The sequence below is a fragment of the Pelmatolapia mariae genome, linkage group LG10_11 (genome assembly GCF_036321145.2).
Source record: "Pelmatolapia mariae isolate MD_Pm_ZW linkage group LG10_11, Pm_UMD_F_2, whole genome shotgun sequence".
Taxonomy (NCBI): domain Eukaryota; kingdom Metazoa; phylum Chordata; class Actinopteri; order Cichliformes; family Cichlidae; genus Pelmatolapia; species Pelmatolapia mariae.
Genome location: NC_086236.1, coordinates 36,832,996 through 36,856,628, shown reverse-complemented (window position 1 = coordinate 36,856,628; position 23,633 = coordinate 36,832,996). Strand labels below are relative to the sequence as shown.

General features: G+C 42.1%; 1 protein-coding gene across 5 annotated transcripts in view; it reads left to right on the top strand.

Annotated features, from left to right (window-relative positions):
* The window catches only part of LOC134636228 (vacuole membrane protein 1-like), a 50,673-nt gene extending 27,648 nt beyond the window's left edge, over window positions 1-23,025 (top strand). For all 5 annotated transcript variants that reach the window (XM_063486118.1, XM_063486117.1, XM_063486116.1 and 2 more), the window contains 5 exons: window positions 2,335-2,415; window positions 2,553-2,669; window positions 5,538-5,599; window positions 19,039-19,141; window positions 20,196-23,025. In XM_063486118.1, coding sequence (XP_063342188.1) covers window positions 2,335-2,415; window positions 2,553-2,669; window positions 5,538-5,599; window positions 19,039-19,141; window positions 20,196-20,339 — 507 coding nt within the window. In that variant the 3' untranslated portion in view covers window positions 20,340-23,025. The remainder of the gene's footprint in view (window positions 1-2,334; window positions 2,416-2,552; window positions 2,670-5,537; window positions 5,600-19,038; window positions 19,142-20,195) is intronic.
* Window positions 23,026-23,633: the final 608 nt, after the last annotated feature.

The window sequence follows — 23,633 nt, the reverse complement described above, 5'->3', positions numbered from 1 at the left end:
TTTCAAAAAATAAACCCAATTTTTGTAGCCTTTTCAGCTGATAAAATTCCTCTTTTCAGTTAAATTTGGTTGATTTTTGTTTTTTTTCAGGTGAGGAAAAAATGCTTTTGCTAAAAGAAAGTAAAGTTCACAAACATTTAACACAGATCGAATGAATATTTTACTGTGAAATATGCATTTAATAATATGGAAACCTGAGGAAGGTTCTAAATTTGTCATTTGTTTTGTTCAGGAATTATTTGTCTTTAGAGGAATTAGTGGTTTGAAACCAAAATAATTTTGTGTCCATACGAGCAGATGGAGGGCTCACTCACTGTAAAGAAGAGTTTTTAATTTTTTGCATGAAAATATTCCCACAGATATCAAAGGAGTTTGGAGTTTAATCTAAAAATCACAAAGACAACCTCTGTGACACACACACACATTTATATATAATACTGTTGCACAGCAGCAGCCTGATATTTCAAACTAATCTGTCTTATTTCAGAGAAATACTCTTATAAAAAATATATCTATTTAGATCTGTATCTGTCTCAGCCAATAATTTACATAATTAATATATGTAGAGCCTGTAAGTGTTACATGTTTACATTCCCAGTCTATGACAACAATTACATTGATTTCTAAACAAATACTATTTTGGTGTAACGAGTTTGAGAAGCTGAGAAAATGTGGAAATAATAAAGACAGAAAGCAGACTTTATTTTCTACCACCAAAAGATCAAATGAAAATATTAAAAATCAACTTAAAAGCAGTAATTTTACCAGCTGTTATATTGCTGTTTGTGTAAGAGTTTGGCTGTCAGTCGCAATTTCTTTTGAAAATTGAAATTGAAGTTTTCACAGATGTGGATGTTCTAGAAATGCTGATTGTAGAAACGTTTACCTACATATTATTGTGCCGTCCCTGCATCTGAGGTTTCCTTTTAAATTCACACAGTGTTCCCAGAAGTAGTTCAAGTAAAATCCAAACAGAGCTTCTCTTCCCAGAAAAGGCATATTGAGGAAAAATCTGTCTCATTGCTGTGAAAAGAGGCTTTTGTGGAGATGTCAGTGGGACAGAGTAAGACCAGCAGAAACGAAGAATTAGTGAGTCACTGGAATGACACAAGTCTGTTGTCTTCTTCTCACATTTTCAGTGACAAAGGAATTAATAAGTTGTGCTGTAGGTAAGGTGCAAGCACACCAAACCAGTTTATTCTTCCTCTGCAGAGTTTACAGACGAGTTTTGTAATTAAATGAATTTTCATATGATAAAAATCTCCATATTTGTGGCAGCCAAAGCTCATCTAAATCTTGAAATCCACCTTTTCCCAGTCAAGCTTTTAAGTAAGCTATACAACAAAATTCTCCCCACCTTTGTAGAGTTTTTACATTTATTTTGATTAAAGTTTATGAGTTAGAATTATGCTCATGGAAATATTAAATATAAAACCATCCTAAGTGCAGGGTTTTAGATGGCTCGGTGATTTTTGAGTGTTTGGAAACTAAAAACTGTGATTTGAGAAGTAAAGAGAGCTCAGAGCGCTGATATTAAAGTGTAAATATTTGTAGGTTCTTAAAAAGTCTGCACTACTAAAAATCCCAGTTTTGGAGGATTTGCTGTGTTTCTGTAGAAACCATGAAAGCTTCACATTTGCAGCAGGTAGAAAATGTTCCTGTTGCAGCTGCAGCTTGTTTGAACTCGTGTAGAAATCAGCAGAGATGAGAAAAATCAGGAATTATCTCATTTTTCGTTTCGCTGGACGGTGTTTTTGTTTTTAGATGTCAAAAAGACAGAAGGTTGATCTCTGCTTCACCAAAAGTAAATTATAAAGAGGAGAAATGACTAAAGTAAGGCTCTGATTTTAAGATCTAAATCCATCCGGTTTTTTAAATATGACATTTGAACAGTTTTCAAAGCAGTTGTTAAAAAGCACTTTGGATGCAGCGCTGCAGCCGGCTGCACGTTTGTTTCACACAATTGTGAAATTTGTTCTGCTTCAAAAACAAATTCCCTGAAACAGAAATGGCTTCAGCTTCTTTTCATTTCAAACAAATGAATTTTACCAGCAAGTAAAAGGAAAATGAAGAAAGCAGCAGTGATAAGGATGATTATCATTTCAATCTGTCAGGAATAAAGTATTTTAAAGACATTGTGAGATCTGATTTTTAAAATCAACGGTGATAATTAGGAAATTAATTAATTTGACTATTTTACCTTTGAGTTAAAAAAAAAAAAGGCCTGTAAATCTGACATCAGCCTTCAGTTTATTAACAGTGTGTAAATTAACATATGTGTGGAGGTGATTTATTTGCACATTTTTCTCTCTTTCTTTTTTTTTTTTTTTTTAGGACTTTTCATCCCGGGCAAAAGTATCTGTACAGAAACTGATCCAGAAAGTGGGATTCTTTGGGATTTTAGCCTGCGCCTCTGTAAGTCCCACACAAGCTTATTTTGATTCTTTCTATAATAAAATGACATAAATAATTCTTCTTGTTCTGCAGATATCCACACTAAATACACATGAATGTATTTCTTGACTTTGATGGTGCATCTGATTTTTCCTCAGATTCCCAACCCCCTGTTCGACCTGGCAGGAATAACATGCGGACACTTTTTGGTCCCCTTCTGGACTTTTTTTGGTGCAACACTGATCGGAAAGGCGCTCATCAAAATGCACATTCAGGTAAGCGACATTAAAAAAAAAAAACCCATGGATCTCTGTGGCTCATAGAAATAGAATAATAGAAGTGACCTGTGTGTATGTGAATGCACAGCGTCACATCTGTGTGTGTTTGTCTGTGAAATGTTCGATTCTGTGCTGAAACAAAGCATTGCATGCATTTAAACAGAGTTTGAGATGCAAGTACATCTTTAATGGGGACAAATGCATGAAATAGTCAGTCGCACTGATGCAGTGACTGCTCTGGAGTCAGCTCGGGAGTAAGGAGGCCATTTTGTGCAGCCAAGCAGGGGGCGAGTCAACCATTTTGTGAGTGCAGCTGCAGCAGCACAGAGCCCTGTACAGTGTGTAGACGGTCCAAAACTATAGAGGGAAAGCAGCTTCATCCTAAATTGTTGAATAAGGAGCTGTAGGTAGGAGACTTCCCAAATACTTGTTCTAATCCTGGAAAATCCTCAATTTGCGTCCAGGAATTTGTGGTATGTCTGCGATCACCGTCGGGGGATCGACTTGTTGTTTTCTAACCAAATGCAGGAATTTGCTCACTGTGACACAGACGGGTTAAAAGCAAATCATTCTTTTTTAATCATACACGGGAAGCATTTCCACAGCAGCTGTGTGACTCGGTGAGCACCAGCAGATAAACATCTGCGGGGGCTAAAGGAGGACGGGTAGGTGGTGGCTGCACATGCACGGCAGGAACAATCACACACAAAGTGCTAGATTACACCCGGGGCTCCCAGGGGCCCCCCGCTGACAGAGGTGTGGCCCTCTGTCTCACGTAAAGAAGACCCCCCCCCCGTCTGCAGGCTCCCCTGGAGCTGCTCGCTTTAATTGTTCTGAAAGTTTGTTTCTCATGCAAATGATCTGAGTTTAACGTCTTTGTGCAGAAAACAAGAAGTGTTACGAGAAGGCACACGGCAGAGCAGGTGACATTGTCCCTCAAGAGGGAACAAAAGGGGATTTTAAGGCTTTCTGTGTGTGTGTGTGTGTGTGTGTGTGTGCTTCAAAATGATCTGGGGTTGTACCTGTGCTCAGGTGTGTTCTCTTCATTCTCAAAGGAGAGCCGTCTTTCTTCTGCACTGCTTCCGGCTTTTAGAGCTCATTGAGCTTCAGGTGTGAGTGGTTATCGTCAGTGGCTTTGGGAGGAACACGGGCCGTGTATTTGTGATGTTCACATGGCAAATATTAAAATATTCTGAAAACAGTTTTCAGAATATGCATGGGCCGTACTGGTTCCCATCAGTCCCCTCCAATGATGAGGTGCTTTTCCCATGTTTGTGTGCGTTTAAGGTTAATTTGCACTGGGACGTGCAGAGTTCTTATCAGCGTTTCAGGCGTGTGAGAGCAGACATTAGTCAGCTTTCCTGTGTGTGCCACTTTGCTCATCAATGCTTTGTGTGGGAGAACAGATCAACTGTCAGCTGTGGGGGCACAAACGCCTCATTTCAGGTTAAACAATTACTGTAACTGTCACAAACTCCAAATCTTACCAAGTCTATTTGTCTCATTTCTAGTCAAAAAAAATCTGCCAATGAAACAAGTGATCCAAGCTGCAGCGTGGAAAAACACGAGTGACTGAAACGTTACTCTGTAGCTGATTGGCTGAGAAATGAGACAAATTTACTTGGTAAGATTTGGAGTTTTTGCTCTCTGTTTATTTTGTGTGAGATACAAAGTTTCAGACTTTTTTCTAAAGTTGTGACAGTTATATATAGTTCTATATTTATTTTTGTAACATGTAATATTTTGACTGCGAGCCTGTCGTTTGTTCAGTTTATCCTCCTGTGATACTCAGAGGCTGAACTTTGAGTTTAAGTACAGCCAAATATGTGGCACACCTGATCACATTCACAGTGTGGCCGAGCGCTTTTAAAAAGTTGTGTTCACCTATAAAATTATTGCACTTTGTGTATTTCCCATGGTTTTGTCAGCGCTGCACATTTATATTTTCCAAATGGTCTTGGAGGTGAATAGTGCGACTTACAAGTGTTGTGTTGGTATTTATCAGCACACTTTACATCACTGCAAATTGTGACTCTATTTTTTAAATTGTTCTTATTTAAATTGACGGCACTTTTATAGCCCCATCATTACATGATATAGAAAATGCTGGTGTATCTCTTTTCCCTATAATTTGGCAGTGTATATTTAGTGTCTTCTGCAAACTCGGGATCTAGAATTTGAAAGAAGTTTCTGTGGGTTTGAACAATCCTTTGCTGCACAACACAAGTTTGTAATGACGGCTTCGCCAGAAGCTCGGCTGCTGTAGTCTTCCTCATGGCGATGGTGAAGGCAGGCGAGAGGTTAGTGGATCAAACAAACACGTGCTCTTTTAGAAGAATACACTAACAGACAATAACTCAAGGACCTTGAAAAATTAATGGTCAATTATTGTCTGCATGCCCCTCCCACCACCACCAGCACCAGGCAGATAAAAGCTGGAATGACTGGCAGTCGCCTGTTTGTCACTTCTGTACTGGTGACTAAGCAGGAATCTGACTGGACAGGAGGCGGATCCAGGCCCCCTCTGAAGCCATGACACATCTCCTCTGATTCTTCATGTCTCTGTTCATGTGTACTTTACACACTGACTGTTCTAACGGCAGCCGAGGTGATACGCTGACGTGGTGTGTCACAGTCTCTGATTTCTTGCCCGTGCCCTTTGTTTCTGCTTTCAGACCAAACCTTTTTGGTTGTGTGACACACAGTGATTGGGGAAAATGAGTAGTGTGAGTGTTTGTGTGAGAAAGGAGGTATTAAAGAATTACCGGTCAAACTATGATGCATATACTGCTTTTCCCCGCTATTACTGACCTCACGGTTCAACGACTAACGTGTTCTTCCTCTGTGTGCTTCTTTGTCATACAGAAACTGTTTGTGATCATCACCTTCAGTAAGCACATAGTGGAGCAGATGGTCTCCCTAATCGGGTGAGTAACCCTCACCGGGTGTGTGTGTGCGTGTGTGTGTGTGCGCCTGTTTGGTCACCAAAAGTACCCTGAGCAGCATGCACCTACCACGCATCAAAGAGTGAATGCAGAACTTGATGAATTGAGGGACTTTTTGGGTGGCGATGGGGCATTCAGGTGATTTAGGCACCTCTGTGTGAAATGGGCCTCCTGCTCTCGGAGGTCCTGACAGACGCTGTGTACAGTGGCTCTGAGTGATTTCAGTAGATGGCTTGTTTACCCTGTCTGAGATTCGTTGTGCAGACCTCGAAACAAGGTTTTTGTCACATTTAGCTCGCTCCTCGCGCCTCACTCCTCGCTCTGCTCTGATAGTCTGCGTGCTGATTAATGGCTTGGATTTTTCCACTGGATGATGACTATGAGCATGAACATGTTCTGACTGCTTCACAATCCAAAATGAGCTCTTGACTATGGCAGAAACCTCTTCTCTGGTTTATCACATGTTTTTTGTTTTGCTTGCTGTTTAGTTACCTGTGTGTCGGCGTAAGTGATCATAGAGAGCTGCTGCTGGTAAGAGGAGGCCTTTCATGTGCAAAGGTGAGCTGACGGTGCCAGGGGTTGATTAACCTGAAACCCTGTGTGAAAGAAATACTGAGTTTCTGGAGAAGGTTGGAGAGACAGGTTTTATCTGTGTAGTGGACATGATATCCTGTAAAAATGAACACAAAAGCAAACCACACAGTAAATACGGGCTTCTTGAAATTAAGGCCACGATGAAGCTGAAAGATCCTTGGAGTTGGGAGTGGGTGCTGACGGGGGCCATGATGGGTGTCCTTGTAGCGCTACGGGGGCCTGCAGCTGGAAACCGCCCCCGACACACCTGCTGGTGGGAGTGCCATTTATATTACACGCACACACTCGTAGGTGCACTCACACACATGCTGAAAGAAGGAGGTCAGATTGCATCAGCTCTCTTCCTTACCATTATTGTCGTTTTGCACATTTACTTTGTGTCTGCTCTGAGTTTGGACGTCCGCAGTCAAAGTGTTAAAAAGCAGTTTTTCTTTTTTCACTGTGTTTTTAGTTTTTATACAGAGTAATTAAATTCTGTTGTAATGGCACAACAAAAGCAACGCTCCTGTCAGAGGAGAAAGAAGACATTTTAAAGCACTTTACGTGCTCTGTGTGTGTGTGTGTGTGTGTGTGTGTGTGTGTGTGTGTGTGTGTGTGTGTGTGTGTGTGTGTGTGTGTGTGTGTGTGTGTGTAATTTGTAGCGTGAATTGTGAAAGACATGTGCCCACTAGCAGTCACTGTTCATTGAACTGCAGACTCAAGGCAACAGATCATTGGCTATTGACAGGTTTCAGTCTGACTCAGTGCTCGCTTCTTCTCTAAAGGAAGTTTCACTCATTACAACTTGTCAACCGTCGGCTTCCTTCCTCACCGAGCCCTTTCTATCCTCACCTCTGATTCTCTATGCTGCTCTCACTCTCAGTCACACATCACCTTATGAATGGGTGACAGCGTTTCCAATTTAACCCTTTCTGCACCAGCGCTCTGCCACGTTAACTGTGGAGGTGCTTTCAAATAAATGTGCACCTTTCCACGCACCAAAATCCATCTGCAGTTGCCCCCACCTGCTGTGCACTTGCACGGTGTGCACACACTCACACAAACTCAACCATTTATCCTCTGGATGCCCTTTTTCTCAAAACAAACAAAAAAGTCATACTACTCCATATGTCACGTTCTCTGTCTGGTGGTCAGCAGACATAGACCTGAGCTGTATATACATAACACTATTTACTTACATATTTACTTTTTTACACCGGATTGTATGTTTGTACATTTTATATAGTTTTTTCTGTTAATACTGTTAATAACCCCCCCCCCGTGTTTGCACTGGGTTGGAGATGCTCTGTATCTCATTGTATAACTGTATAGTGACAATAAAGGCATTCTATTCTATTCTATTCTATTCTATTCTCCACCTGCTAATATTCAATCTGTCAAAGCTGACCTGTGTTGGAATTGCTCTGAAAGCTGATTTATTACATTTTTTTCCATTTTGTGTAAAGTGTTCAGTGAAATTCTGACTTTATATCAACAGACTTCAGATGTTGATTGACAGCCACGTCTCCAAAATACTTTTAGCGAAACGCACTCTGGACGCGGGGTTTGCCGTCGTTTGCATCTTGATTTTGGAGTCTTAATATGTGGGCTTTGTTTTGGTTTGACCAATGCCAGCCTTAGTGGGTGAATGAACTGACCGTTGGACTTTGGCTCTAGTGATTTCATCCTCACATGACATAATACAATACAAGTCATTTCCTGCTCTAGGTGAGCTCGTCGCAGAAATCAGTGGCTGCAGTCTCTCTGGGTGCAGCACCTCAAGCCTTTTTGTACAGACGACTTATTTTAGAATTACCACGTTTTTGTTTGACCTCTTTTTTTGGATTTATACTGAAGTTGATTAAAGGTTCAATTCCAGTATTTAGCTTTCTGACAGAGTGGAACATTTTTCAGTACCAGTGAATCCAAGCATGGCTGTTATTAAAATAAAAATGAACCGGGTGAATTCCCTGAAACATTTACTGCAGTGCAAAAAAGCCAGGCTTCTAGTTTCACAATAGTCAAAATGTGCATTTTTGGTGATAAGAACAAAAGTGTGTGTGTGTGTGTGTGTGTGTGTGTCACATGGCTCGGCAGGTTTGATGAGCACCTCTTTTTGTTTGTAAAATGTATTTGAAGACGAGAGTTTTGACGTGCTCTCTGCTGACCGTCATAATTGAGTTTTGAATAAGCTTCTTTTTAAAGATGTTTTAGTTTTCGGTCGTCTGCGATCAGTTTAAAACGGGGAAGTAGTTTTTCTGTGAATGACAAATGGAAAGTGTTGAAATTCATTGACTGAAATTCAGTTTCATAAGAGGTTTGGATCATGAGGCTCTAAATCTGTCAACAAGAATTTTTATTACCTCTCAACCAAAAATTGACCAACTTCAGTTTTTCCTTCGTTTATCTACCAGCTAGAAATAAAATGTGCCAGTATTTATTTATTTATTTATTTATTTATTTATTTATTTATTTTTAAGAATGTGCACAAACTATAAATGATTAAAAATGCCATTACACGTTTGCTTTTCTGCTGTTCCTTTTGAGTATTTAGGTTTGTTGGAAAAGTAATTTTTCAGTTCAATCATTCAGTGAATTTCCTTCTTTTTCAGCCGTTTCTCTAATTGCTGTTTGGGGAAAAGAAAATGCACGTCAGACAGGTCAAACCTGGTATATTACTCCTTCATATCTATTGTTGAAACAGTTTTCTGGCAGATAGTTTTCACTCTTATCCTGCTGAGCCAAGCATTTAAGGCTACATCCACAAGTTTCTGTCTGTAGCAGCAGGGTAATGATGAAGATAGTTTTGCTTTGAAGTGCAACAAAGTCACAATAAAACCCTCCTCAGATGCCTTCAGGGCTGATAAAAGAAACAGATAACCAGGTCAGACAGGCTGAGGGTCTGATCAGACTTGTTAGGTTTCTTTCGTCCTGTGACTAATGTTCAGATGTCTGCTCTGCACAATGAGCCGTGTGGATAGTCGTTTAGGTCAGGAGAAAATTCTGCAGACTCACGTTAAGTAAGGCTTTCTGTAAAGAGTGCTCCTGTTGTTATTTAAAAGGCTCATTTTTCATATCCTTGCACATTTTTTGCAGATTTTCTGATGTCAAAATTTTCCTAATTCAAGAGTTTTTTGTTTGTTTGTTTTTAAACTTGCTAGAAGTGACTTTCTAACAGAGTGGGAAACACCCTGATTCTAGGCTTCGTGTAACACCTGGGCACTGTATCTGTTCCTCCCTTTTCTCCATTCTCTTATCTCAGCAGCAGCTCAAAATCACCCACCACATGTGGCAGTGGAACAGGGAGCTTTCCTGTGTTTGAATCCAAGTTTTCCATCCTCTCGTTGATCTTTTGTAAGTGTTCGGGTGAACAGTTTACTCTGATTCGTGCCATTTCTTCATCAACCATTTGTAACCGATAACTGGACAGGACATAACAGACGCTTTCTCTAATTGTAAGACAAACTGCAGTGATCCAGTTGTGTTTATGCCTTGTCAGTGGTCCCTGTGGTGGAACTGGATGAACTTTCTCTAAACGCCAGATGAGAAATTTGTTTCATATTATCTCATCTTTTGACATCACACCCTGTTCTTCACTAAGTCAGCAGTAGGTTGTTTTGTATGGAGCTTGACAATTCCTTCATAGCCATGGATCAAGGGAAGGGTAGTCTTTGTCAGACTCTGAGAGAAAACCATTGACATGCGGAGAGGAGTCGAGACCTGAATAGGTTGTGCTGCAGAAACCGGTGTGCTGAGGCCACGGGGAACCCCAGCACGTCTTCATAAGAATGCACCTATTTCCATGCGAGTCCATCTCTAAGACATGAGTCAATTACCAGCACAATGGGCCTGCAGATGGCTGTTTCTGCTACATAAGGCATTAGGAGATCCCAGCAGGCAGCCCTGCTCGGGAGGAGGAGACACAGGTCAGAGCAGGCCGGTGGGTGATAGTGTGAACCACTCGTTGAATCATAGAGGAGCATTTCAAGTTAGGCTTTGCATTTACATTCAGTGTTGTGCTATGATTAGAATCTATCAGGTACTCTTGGTGGAATAACAATGAGTCGGTAAACTCAGTTGGATTATGTCTCAGGGCGACAGATTACTTTCAGCATTTACTTTTTGTTTTGTGACAAAAAAATCCTTCTAAACAAACACGATCAACGCCGCGTATTTGAAAATGGCGTTGTGACTTAAAGTGATGGAAGTGAGACTCAGTTGCTTGTGAAGAACCGTTTAGATTCAATTTGCTTTGTTCTGTTTCCTCTTGAGTGCAGGGTCAGCGCAGCTTCCCGTGGACGTTAACTATAAAACAACTCAACCAAGCTGTGGCTGCTGGAGAAGTTACTGAGAACCATGCAAATCAAACTATTCTGGGTGTTCACAGAAGTGCAGTTATTTATGCACACGTACTCAACTTCTGGTGTTTAAGGTCTGTTACTGCTTGTTTCCACTGAATTTCACTTACGTTGAACACTCACACCTAGTTCATATAGAAACTAGGTTTGTGTGGTTTCGTACTGAATGACGGGGTGTCTGGCTTGAAGGTAGCTATGGTGCGCTCGCAGGCAGGAAGGGATTTTTTTTGAATGATCTGGCACCGCATTAGTCTGATTGAAGCAGAAGGTATCCAATTGTGGCAGTGAGATTTCTTGCAAGTTTAAAAAGAAGAGCACATTGAACTGCATGTTTTGCTGTGATGTTTTGTACCTTGAACTTTTTTGAAAATGGTGAACTGTCATCTCACCTCACTGCACCTATAAATAGCCCTTATTGAGCATATGAGCAAAGTCTTCCTGTTAACCCGAACTGCAGGAAGGGAGTATTTTCAATACTATTAGTCACTGGCTCTGTTGGTCACCTGAGAACTGTACTGACAAAGATGGCATTGATCAGTCTTTCCACTGCCAGGCCTATTCACCCAAACGCATTCATGATGCGATCAGCCGGAGCAAGACAGTGAGACTGAGCAGTGGTGTGGTGGGAACTGGCAACTGTCCTTTTATACGCCATCATTAAATTTAATGCGTGGCCCAGCAGAGTGTACTTTATTTTATTTTTTTTTATCTTCACTTCTGATTACCCAGATTTCCGCCTGACAGGAACACAGCGGCAGGAGCAGAGAAGTCCAAAGGTCTTACAACAGCCATGTAAAATAATAATCTGTCGCTCAAGACTGTAGGTCGTGTCCTGCAGGCCTGTTTCTGCCATTAATGGCACACTGAGATACTCCAAAGATCTGAATGGAAATATAGCATTGCTTAGTGTGTGTGTGTGTGTGTGTGTGTGTGTGTGTGTGTGTGTGTGTGTGTGTGTGTGTGTGTGTGTGAGAAAAATAGAATGACACAAAGAAAGGGAGAGGTCATATATGTTGCAGGTCTGGTGTCATATTATGTGCCTCTGAGGCATCGTGTGTGTGTGCCAGGACTTCCTGCTCCGTTCAACTGCGATTCTTTTGTTTTGATCCCGAGTCGTTCACCGCACATGCTCCACACTCATCAAATCATTCCTACACGCGTTCATGCCGGGCATTGAAATTACTAATGTATTCATCAGGGTGGCAAATGGCCCGCATGTTGTTTTAGGAAACAGTACGCCATTGATTCATTTTTAGAGCGGCTCATTTATCAGGGGAACACAACGTGACCTCCAGCTCTTAATCAGCATCATCCACTGTGAAGTGTATTGTTTTGTAAATCCCATAAACATTTTAATGTGTGCTGTAATTTCACCAGTTGTCATGAGGATGTGTCTGTGTTCTGTGAAAGGAGTCATCCCAGACAGGACCTGACTCAGAGGCCGGCTGAGCACACGTCCGGGCCCCTCTTACTCCCAGCCGCTCATCCGTCACACCTCAGTCAAAACAGACACATCATCCCACATCAGCCTAAGTAATGGGAAGGGAGGACAGACTGTGAAGAGGGTTATTTCTGATAGTTCTATCTGAACGATCACCGCTATGAAAAATAGCTTTATTGTCCACGTTTGGGTTTTTTTAAGGCCTCAGACTGAAAACCAGGGAAACGACTCATTTTAAATGTGACAACACAAATAAACATCTACAATCAAATTTCAAGTATAACAAAAATGCACTTGTACAGTGTCATTTTTGCAAATCTGAGGACTAAATTACAGTCACATACAACGTTAATGTAGTAGGTGTGTGTGTGTGTGTGTGTGTGTGTGAGTGTGTGTGTGTGTGCGTGCGTGTGTGTGTGTGTGTGTGTGTGTGTGTGTGTGTGTGTGTGTGTGTGTGTGTGTGTGTGTGTGTGTGTGCGTGCGTGCGTGCGTTGTTCAAGAATAGAAAAGTGTGGCAAATGTTCATAAGAGCGTTCACTTTCCATTTTTCCGTCTCTGACCACAACCTCGAGGGCGGATGATCAGAAAATAAATGAAAATGATCAGGGATGCTTTCACAGTGCTTTTTCCTTTTTTGCTGGTGATTTCTTTTGTCTTGTACAAACATCATTGGCTCCTTAACTAACACACGTCTAGAATGGTTCATAGAGGGGATCGGGCATTTGTGGTTGTGGCACCGAAAATGTGGAGCGATCTACCTCTCCACGTTAGAATAAAACCCAACTGTCACTCTTTTTAAATCCCATCTTAAAACATATTTTTTCCCGTTGGCTTTCTATACTGTTTGAGAGTTACCAATTTTTTATTTGCATTTTCTTACCTGTTTGATGTTGCTAATGTTATTGTTTAATTATTAGGTTGTGCAGCACTTTGGTCAGCTCTCTGTTGTTATTAAATGTGCTTTATAAATAAATGAAATGAAACATTATTACAAAAACACTCCATCTTCTCAAAGTCAACTTTTTGGGATTTCCTTACCTGGATGACAACAATACATCTCATTTGCTAAAACTTTCACTCTCGCAACGTATAGTTTTGAAGCGGAAGCTATATAGCATCCTGTGGCTTTTAGCAGGTAGCTAGTAGCCTGTGTGGTTACAAACTGCTAGCATTTCATGTATATGACACACCACAGAGGCACTGTATAGTTCCCCAGTGTACTGTACACACATATACCTTGTTACTCAGCGACTGACGTACTGCTTTGACTGATGCTTGATTGTCTCATAAATATGTGACCTTGGAGAGTTTCTGTTCTTCACATATACTTAGCGTGGTGTGACAGATTCATTTCCCCACTCTGGTATTTTTGAGGGTTTTCTTAAACCAGAGTTTCCCATTTGTAACTAACTTGTAAGAGCTAGGTGTCGTCTCAAAGGAAATAATGTTATTATAGATCCCGCTACACAACCGTCCCCACAAACCTGACATCACAGGTTAGATGGAGACACCTACATCTCTCATCTTCTCATTCATCTGCTGTTGTGGCCTGAACAGTATGACTTGTCTGGATGCGTCTCAGTCAAGTCTGACTCACTGAATAACCCCGGGGTCCAGGCCTGGTTACCCGGTGACCCAGCAACTCCATACGTCCCCAACACCAAGAGAGTTTGTGTAGGCACGCTGACCTAAACATGGGGGTGTGTGGGTGGTCACAGGGACTACAGCAGTGTTTTATGTGGGAGGAATAATAGAAAGCTATAACTGGTCCCCCTAATTTCCTGGCAGCTCTGCGGAGAGGAGAACACGAGTCTATGCTTCTGTATATGTAGGTGTATGTATGTGTGCTGGCTGACACAGATGGCTGCAGAGCAGGGATGTGATAAACACCCTGGGCAGGGGGATCTCCGTCCAGGAGTGGGCTCCATGCTTTAGTGGTGAAGTCATTAGGAAAAAGCCCGGTCGAACTGGAGGAGGAATAGACACGCACCCACAGGCACACACAGACACAGATTACCTTACAACATTTGCACGTGAATCAAAATTTTCCCGACTATAAAATGAATCGCACTCCTCCCCTAATTCCATTATTCCATTATTCCAACACTTAATAAAGTTCAGTTGGAACAGTAGCGATTTATTGAGGCATGTAAGCCACGAAAGCCGATTAAAAAGAAATTTGCAGTGTCAGTGTTTCGAAGAGAGATGAAGAGGTCAGAGTGCCTCAGGTTAGCGCACCACCTATCCACACTGCTTCTCGCAGCGTCGGCGCTGTTATGTTAGGTGTGAACTGTGGCCCTGTGCAGCATTGGGTAACACCAGCGATTGCCTAAGCCAGTTGTTGTGATGGTGTTGTAACCCGTTGGACCTGGCCAGGGTTTGGCTGTCATGTGAGCCCTTGTTCTCTATCTTCCTCTTCCTGGACGTCGGGCACATGTGTGCCTGCTTGTCATTGTGTGTGTGCTTGGAATTTAATTAGCATTAAGAACACAAATTGTACATTTTAAGAGCATCTGTGTTCAAGTGCCTTTGGAGGTGGCGGCCTATGGAAGGGGCATACATGTCAAAGGTCACCTGTGACTCACTGCCAGTGGAATTTGGGTGTGTGGGTGTGGGGAGGGGGGGTTGTTTCTCTTTTTTTTTTTTTTGTCTGTTTTTGTCTCTTTTCCCTTTGCAGCATTAGAACATATTGCTCTTTGAACAGAAGGAGTAAATGATAGTTTATTAAAGACAATTTTAAAAAAGGCTGAGATTGGGTTGCTCCCAAATGAACCCACTGCAGAATGAATCTGCTGCAGGAAGCTTGAGAGATGTGGGGGTTTCCCTCCATATTTCCTTGTTTTCTCAGAGCCTCTTTCCCCCATCCTTTCTTTCCTGATTATTGATCAGGTTGCACCTTATTCACAGTTAAAGAACAGATGCGTCGCAGGTTGTTACAGGTTTAGTGCAACTGAAAGTGATGACAAGTTGAGCACACATGAGGTTTTTTTTAAATTTGCATATTTGATGCAATGAATAATTTCACAATGTTCACATAATCCAGCAAACAAGTTCTTTGTTCGTCACCCACATTCCTTCGTTTTTCCAGGTGTAAGGATTAAATAAAGATTTTCTTGATGCACTTCAGAGAGAGAAAATGTAATTCTGTTTTCTTTTACTCTCCATTATTTTTCTAACATTTAGCATTAATATAATTTTTACTAGCTTCAGCAGAATTATAAAAATGTTCTTTTTAAGTCATTGAATTTTTAAATAATTGAAACAGATGAAGAAGTGTGTGTGGACGGTGATGGCAGTGGCTTTTTTCCCCAGAATGAAATTGGTACCTCGACTGGGGTTTGATGTTCTAACCTAAAACTGAGTTTGTAAAGGGCAGCAATGTTGGATTTTACTAAACACTCTGATTGTCAGTGTTTTGCCTTTTGTCCATGTGTTTATTTTACACAGATGTACAGTGTGACCGCACTCACAAGTATTTGGAAAAATGGAAAAAGTGATTTGGTTTAGTGGTTTTGTAAGAGGATGGCGGTGCCCTGGTTTCTCCTGTATCTCTGGGCGAGCTCTTCAAGTTCAAAAATACTGATCAGCTTGTGCACAGCTTGATTGAAAGCATTCTTGAAAAAAAGGCAGCAAAGTAATAGTTTTGTTTAAACTCTTCGTATCGTATAAGAGAGCTCCAAACATTTAAGTCTTGAACTCTCATCGCATACAGGACATTTCCAAATGTGGATTTTCTTTCAGATGATAAATAAAATATTGTACAGTAGGGCTAAAGGTTTCATGCATTCCTCCTGCTGCGCCTCTTATTGTCAAAAGTTCACAACACAGATGATAATAAATGAATTTAATTCTTTTACATATTTAGTATTGACTGCTGTATTATAATAATTTATGAAAGGATGTATTTACTCAGTTGACTAAATGGAAACTATTTGATGGTGATTATTAATAAGCTGATGATTTAGATATAAGAATACACTGCCTTCATTTGTGCTGGTGTATGAACAGCAGCTACTGTGTGAATATATCCATATAACACACAAAACAAACTTTAAATTTAAAGCCCAAGTTAGTGAAAGCCTTTATTTTTTTTCTTTTGAAGGGTAACAATTTAATTATAATTATTGTTGATGGTCTTCATGCATGGAGCCTTCTATGATTGAAAAAGCACCTACATTTTAGGACTTAACAATAATACACAATTTTTTCTTTAGAAGAAAAAAGTAACAAAAGTGCCGTCTTCTGTTTCATTTTTGTTTTGTTCGTTTTATAAATTTGTCACTGCTGTTTGTGTGTTCACATTCAGAGATATCAGATGATTTTCATGTGAAATACACAAAACTTTTGCTCCAGTTTTTATCATTACATGATGACAAGCTAATGGACAAATCTGTAATTTTATTGTTCATATGTTAAAGCTGATTATTTGAATAAAATACAACAACTTGAAGGGGATTTTTGGTATTTTATAGTTTAATGAGCTGAATTAGTGCTAACATGCAGTTTTACTAATATTTCCTAAATAAAGGTGACCAGAAAATTTAGACATGGCCAACAGTTTTTTAATGAGCATTTTCTACTCGATATAATAAATTGACAGGAGCTTTTAATGTAAAACTGAGACTCTGTGCGTAAAAAAGTGTATTAGGTAGTTTGTTTTTTTTAAATGACATTATTTGCCCATTCTTCGAGGCCTCAGTGCTTCTGAGTTTTCTTTTACTCTTCACTGCTCGCACAGAATTTCAGCAAAGCTGCTGTTAAAGTTTGTTCAGGCTTATTCTTTGCCACATTTAATCCTTTTGCTGTTTTTCGCCACTTTAACTCTGAAACATCTCTAAATGCAACTTTCACAACAGTTACTTTGTAAAACTTTGGCTAACATGTATATAATTCATGCACAGGTGACACAAATCTTTCATTTATTTTTAGGTATCAGAAAGTCTAAGTTAATCTTCTACACTTGTTCCACACACACACACTCACAGGTAAATTACAAACACACTTACAGTAGGAATTCTTAAATCCAACAATTTCTCAGCACCTTGTGTCGAAAGTGAAAATATATTCCCCAAAAAACACAAAGTCACTTGATATTTAATGGGAAGACCAAGAGAGCGTCCTCACTCTGGCATTAAATTCTTGTTTTAGACTGCTAGCTTTGAGCTTCTTTGTTGGTGGATTTGCCCTGGCTCATGACTCAGTGTTGCTCATCGTGTAGGAGATGATTCGCCCGCCATTTCTGAAAACTGTTTCTTTCCTTCTTTGTTCTTGCGTGTTTACTTTTATCTGCTTTTAACTCCTGTGTTTTCTAGTTGTTGTGCTCAGATTCAGCGTCTCATCCAGGTTTTATATTTTAAATAAGTTTGGTAAGATTCTGTGTGTGTGTGTGTGTGTGTGTGTGTGTGTGTGTGTGTGTGTGTGTGTGTGTGTGTGTGTGTGTGTGTGTGTGAGAATGTAAGAGGAATTTTGTGACATGGGGGATGGGAATAGCAGAGGCTTTGTTTCCCTCCAAAAAGATTTTTGATAGTGTGTGTCCTTTGCATTTTCTATTGTGTAATTTAAAGCGTGATCCATCTGTTAGACTTCCTGGCTGCTTTGTAACCATTCACGTGTAGGATATCCATTACCTGTTATAAAGTTAATCATTACTAAAAGGCTTCCTCGTTGTTAACTCAATCATTTAACACAATCTTTTCTCTTTTTTTTCTCACCCTCAGATAGCAGATAGGTGTGTGTACATTGTGTGCGTTTGTACGTGCGTGGAGGTAGGGAGGGACGGAAATGACAAGCCTCCTTCAGAGAAAGTTATCAGCTATAAACTCAACCGTATGTGACATGACTGCCCACGCAGACCTGTCTGAAAATCTTTGATGGGTCTCTGAGCTTTGAAGATGCCTTCCCAGTACGAACAAAAGACACAGAAGTGGAACAGAGGGAATGCTTTGAAACAAAAGCTCAGAGGATGTAGCTGACGGTGTATAGCAACAAAACAGAAGAAGTAAAGGTCTTTAGTATGTATTTGTTCAGTGATTAATCACTAACTCCAGCCAAGGGATGGGCCACTGATTTGCTATTCTAGGGCATTCTCTGCAGTCTCTCACGTCTTTTTTTTCTTTTCGAGTGTGTGTGTGTGTGTGCGACAGAGAGAGAGAGAGAGAGAGAGGGAAGGGGGTTCAGTAGTATCTTGTAGTTGGTGGCTAAACCTTGTAAAGGGTTTTCCTAATATGGGCCGTCTTACTGGAGTTCCCTCCCCCTGTGGGCCATCCCCCCAGGTCTCAGCCAGTGATGACACAGCGTGGGTACGACTCACTTCCTCATTAATTGGCTGAAACCAGTTCTTACAGGAACCGCCTGTGATAAATGTGAGAGTTCTGAGAAGTCATTCATTTCTCCTCGCTGCAGCGGCAGAGGAGGCACTGCAGGGGAGTTGAACGAGTTCACCGATGTGTGTGTGTGAGCGAGCGAGAGGGAGGGGAAGTCGAGTGTGTGTGTGTGAGAGGAGAGACACGGCGGAGTGGGAGAATGTGGGTGACTACTGCTGCCGCAGCTGCCGACTGAGAGCCGGCCAACTTTACTTCAGCTGTTTTAATCTGTTTTTTTTTCTTTTGTTTTGATTTTTAAAATTTTCAGTTTGTTACCGAGTGCTGCTGTTTTTTGGGGGGTTTTAAATTTTATTTTTACAGCTGTGGTAGTCTGTTTTTCTGTGTGTGTGTGTGTGTGTGTGTGGGGATGAGCAATGAAGGGATCGCACTCGCTGCTCTCTCCGTCTTTCTCTCTTCTCGGAGAGGGGAAGCAGGCGAGGCCGACACTGTACAGGAGACAGGACAGCGTGCCTCCCTTTGTTGCTGCCCTTGGGCTGGTGAGTAACAATGATGTGATGTGATTTGTGCCCCGCAACCCCACCCCCTCCCTGTTCTTTCCCCAATGCATCCCCCCTCCACCCTCTACCTCTGTCTTTCTCTCTCTACACCCCCCTCCCCCCACTCTTTTTCCTCCTCCTCCACCACCACCACCACCACCAACCCCCACACCCCTGTTGGTGGAAACAGAGCTGTTCCACTGCTGGGTGCGGCACTGCAGAAGCCCTTCAGGGAGTACTTGGAGGCCCAGAAGGCCAAGCTGCACCATCTCACTGGAGAGGGGATCCCAGCTGTAAGTACAAGGGGCCTCAGTGCCCAGCTTCTATTCATTCATGTTTGCAGCCTAACAAAAAGTGGAACGCACCCCACTTTCTCCAACCTTTTTTGTTCCCTTTCCCTCCACTTTGTTATCCCGTTCTTATGCCTAACCCATTTTCTATAATGGGCGCACCTGTTTTACTTGACTTTTTATTCATTTAAAAAATCATTGTTTCATAATCCAAAGTTGTGTGTGCATTATAATCTGTAGAAATGACACGGGCCTGTTTAGGGCTAGAATGACAAAGTAGCTTAGGGCGGGCTGGGCGGGCTTGAGTTCAGGGAGGAGAAAGAGGGGGGAGAGGGGCCAGTGTGGGGTCTGGCTTCACTTGCTGTATTGAAGTGTACTACTGTAGCACTGCTGACTCATGCTCGATCTTACCAATTGGGAGAGTGCGTCCGAGCGTGGTCACTCCCCTATGTGTCACACACAAACACTTGCACTCAGTGCCCCGCCTGAACCCGGCACTGACTGTGGAGCGGGGCGCCCACCCCCTCCGCTAGTGACAATCCATCAAAACCCCCATCTGGGGAAAAAAAGGAGCCAGTTGTAGCTTATTTGTCTTTGAAAACTTTGTTCCTCCGGCTCTTTATTTCCCACTTTTCTCCCGTTCTGTGTGATTCAAGTGATTGAGTGAAAATATTTTTTTCCTTTGAATTCTAGGAAGGAGAAGAAAAGGATCGACTTTGAGTTGCACAAGGACAGATTAAGGCATTTCTAGAACAATGTTCCTTTTTTCTTGTAACTTGAGCCTTCAGCAGTTACAGGGTAGAAGCGAGGCAATTTAACTTGGTGGAGGCAGGCTGCAGGCTGGGGTCAGCGGGGGCGTTAAGAGGGAGGACGGTGGGGGCTGCCGCGTGTTTTATTACCCCTGATCTCTATCTGTCCTGCACATGGAGCTGGATCCCCACCTAGCCTACAGCATCAGGAGCAGAAGGGAGAGCAGTGTGTGGGGCAAAGAGGGGATTGTTCTGGAGCTTACTGACAGAGCTCCTCTCTCTTCTGTTCTCTCTGTGGTTCCTGGCAGGAGGAGAGCTGGCTGTCGTGGCTCTTTGAGAAGGTTGTGGTCATCATGGTATGCTTCTTTGTCTGCTCCATTGTCAACTCCATGGCTCAGAGCTACGCCAAGCGCAAACGGCAGGAGAAGTATTCGGAGAGCAAGACGGAGTGAAGGCCAGCTCGAGATCAAATTGGTCCATCACCTCCAGGCTGCTACCACTCCTTTCCTCCTATCTGCTCTTCCTCCTGGCAGATCCCCCGCTGTGTATTTAGGGAAATATGAGCCCCATCTGGTTTCTCTCTTGTGGTATTAGCGACTTGGACTTCTATTTGCTTGTTTTCAAAAGCTTTGCATTTGGTAGTGATTTCTGTGATAGTTCTCTGTAAGGTAGGTGTTTGCTGGGCTGCATGTGAGCGCGTGGAAACTGCATTAATGTTGGTGCTTTTAGGAGCTCCACGTGATAATTCTCCCCAGTAGGCCTTAAGCTGCACTGTTTATTCCACTGGTGTTTATTCCACTGGTGTTTATTCCACTGGATTTGTCTAATCTGAATAAGCTAGCATCGTTGGAATCGTATCTTATAAAACCAGCACAGAGTTTGTTGTTTTTTTTATTTGGTTAAGAAACAATGACTTATTGTGTATCTCTGCCAGGCTCATAGGAATCCTGTATTTATGCTGGACTGTAGCTCGGTGTCAGGCAATGGTAACTCTTCTTATTTCTATATATTGTTGAGCTCCAAGTTAATTGTAGTAGAGATGTTAATAGATGGTTCCAATTGTAAATGGTGCTGTAGACAACTACTTCTTTTGTGTGTACAGTAAAGCGCTCTGTAGTACTTTTGGAGAGAAATGATAAATCAGCCATGAATCACCCGCTGGTCCCTTTGTCTGCCCTTATTGTTCTGCTTCCAGGAAGAGAGCGCATGACTCAGCCCGGGGCTACTTTACCAGATGCAGCCGTATATTGAATCAGATCTACAACTGTGCGCGTGCCTGTGTGTGAGACTGAGAGCAAGACGGAGATAGTAGGTCGTGTTGGCATGGCTGCCACATTTGTTGCTCTCCTTTTTTGTTTTTTTCTTATCTTTTATGGATTAAAGCAGATTGCGCTCCACTAATAGCCTGGGAGTCTGCCTGGAAGTCGGAGCGATAGCCGCTGATCCCTCACACTTAGAGACGATCTCTGTTATGATGTCAGATGTTCTTCTTTGTCTTCTTTTTTTTAAAGCCCTCTTCTCCCGCACGAGGACGCCAGGCTCGTGTTTGATATTACGCGAGCAGCTCTTAAAGCAAAAGCGCTTCTATCACATTTTTCTCTTTCTTTCTCTTTTTGCTCCCTGGATAACGACAGTTGGCTCTCGGTGTCCGCGGTACCTTCCTTTTTTCAGTAATTGCCAGTGAAATGTGCTATTTCTTCTCCCTCTCTGTACCGCTGTTGTGCTACGCTGGACTGAGCGCAGCGGGTGCTAGAGCAGGCACAAGCAGCGGGGGAAAAAAAACCCTCAAGTGCACAGTGAAAAGCGTCTGTGCCGTTACCTCAGCTGAACCCTCGAATGAACTCGTTGCACTGCCCCAGTCACGGAGCCAGGAGACGAATCACTCGAGTAGATTCGAAACAGAGGGGCACTGTTGAGCGAGCTGAACCCTGCGCTCTGCACCGGCTCCGGTCGGAACATTCACATCTCCTCCTTTCTCCTGTCGTGGTAAGTAGGATTAGGGCTCTTTCTCTTTTCCTTTTTTTTCCTCCCCCCCTTTCATTGTTGTCGTTTCTGTACATGCATACGTCTCAGGCATGTCCGTCACACTCTCGGCCTGTCAGATAGCTTATCAGACTGGTGTTGGCTGTTAAGATTGCAAGGCGACAACAGTCTGTAGGCTGTCTGACATTTCGGGCTCTTTCATCTGACCAGCATCCTGTTTTGTCCTCCTTCTGTTATTGTCATTGTTTCAGTTAGCATCAGTTCCCATTTAGAGGTGTGTGCCACGATGTCACTTCCCTTTATCCCAACCGCTTGTGAAACGTCGGCGATACGGGTCTGTTATTTATTTCCTCCGTGCTGACGTCTGTGAGGGTTTTTCTGTCGGTCTGTGTGAGGAACTGTGAATTCACGTGTTTGCAGATGCACACGTAATGATGTCAGCAATGTACTTCTATGTGCACTTCTGTGTGAGTGTGAGAGTTGGCTCTTTCCTCTTGAATTTCCAGAGAATCCAGACAGCGTACACCTTATTGCAACACATCATATTGTGACACTCGGTGCTAGGTATGGTACATGCAGTGCTTACCCAGCTTTCCCCTTCCCTTTCACACTTCCCTGTTCTGTTTTACTGAGAACTTTCTTCTGTTGCTCAATATGTACTTTTTTTCTTTTGTAGCGAGCTGCATTTTATTGGAACAGCTCTTTGAGGGGGTGTTTTTTTTGTTTTGTTTTGTTTTTTCCAACAGCCACACATCGGTAATTACACAAAGCTGAAAATCATTGCTTGACCAGTGAATGCTTGTGCTGCACAGACACATTTTATTTTAGGTTCGTCTTTTTCGAGAATAGAGCAAAAGCTGCAAACGTACTCCCGGTGAAGCAAAATCACGCTGGAATGGCTCGCTGGCTTAAAAAGTGCTTTTCTTGGCACGTTCAGCACGTCCTGTTCCATAAGGGAGCCCCCTTTTGGCATTACAGTGTGCGTGTGTGTCTGTGTGTGTGCGTGCGCGCATGTTTGTCTAGAAATTCTGTTTATATTTCTATGTGTAAGTGCCTGTATTTCTTGTTTAAGATGTCTGTACCTGTGCTATTTTTAAAGGTGTATACACTGTTTTTTTTATTCTACTTTTTCTAAATAAAGTCTATTAAAACGAGGATTTGTATTCTGTTCATTATTCGATAAGTCTTGACCACCCGGGTTGGCGTTTACCTTCAGGCCTCCGAAGAATCTCACGTGTCAGCCAAGAAACTGGGACTGGGAGGATACAGAGTCCATCACAACTCCGATTTCCACGTCTAATGTTTCAGATCCAAACAGTTATCACATTACTGATTTGCCCTCTCTACACTGACATCATCTCCATTTCAGATTCCAGGCTAAGCTTTTGCTGAGTTTGGGCTCTCATCACAAATTAAAAGTCTACTTAATCTGAACAGCCTCTCCATGAAGTAGTAAAATAATACTGCATCAGTTTTAAATTATTATTGACACTCTCATAACCCTATACTGCATACTAAATACATACATTATACCCTGTGCTTTGGAACAGACACAGCTGCAGTATTTTAAGGCGATAAATACTATAATATTTATGAAATGTCACATGACTTCTGTGTGGTTATGAAAAAATAACATGAACCCAGTGTTGGTGGGTGTGTTTGAACACAGCGTGATCTTGTGTCCTGAGGTCAGACGTGTGACCTGTGCCGAGTCCTGTCCCGTTCCCAGAGCAGCCACACCCAGAGCACCATGAAGATGACTA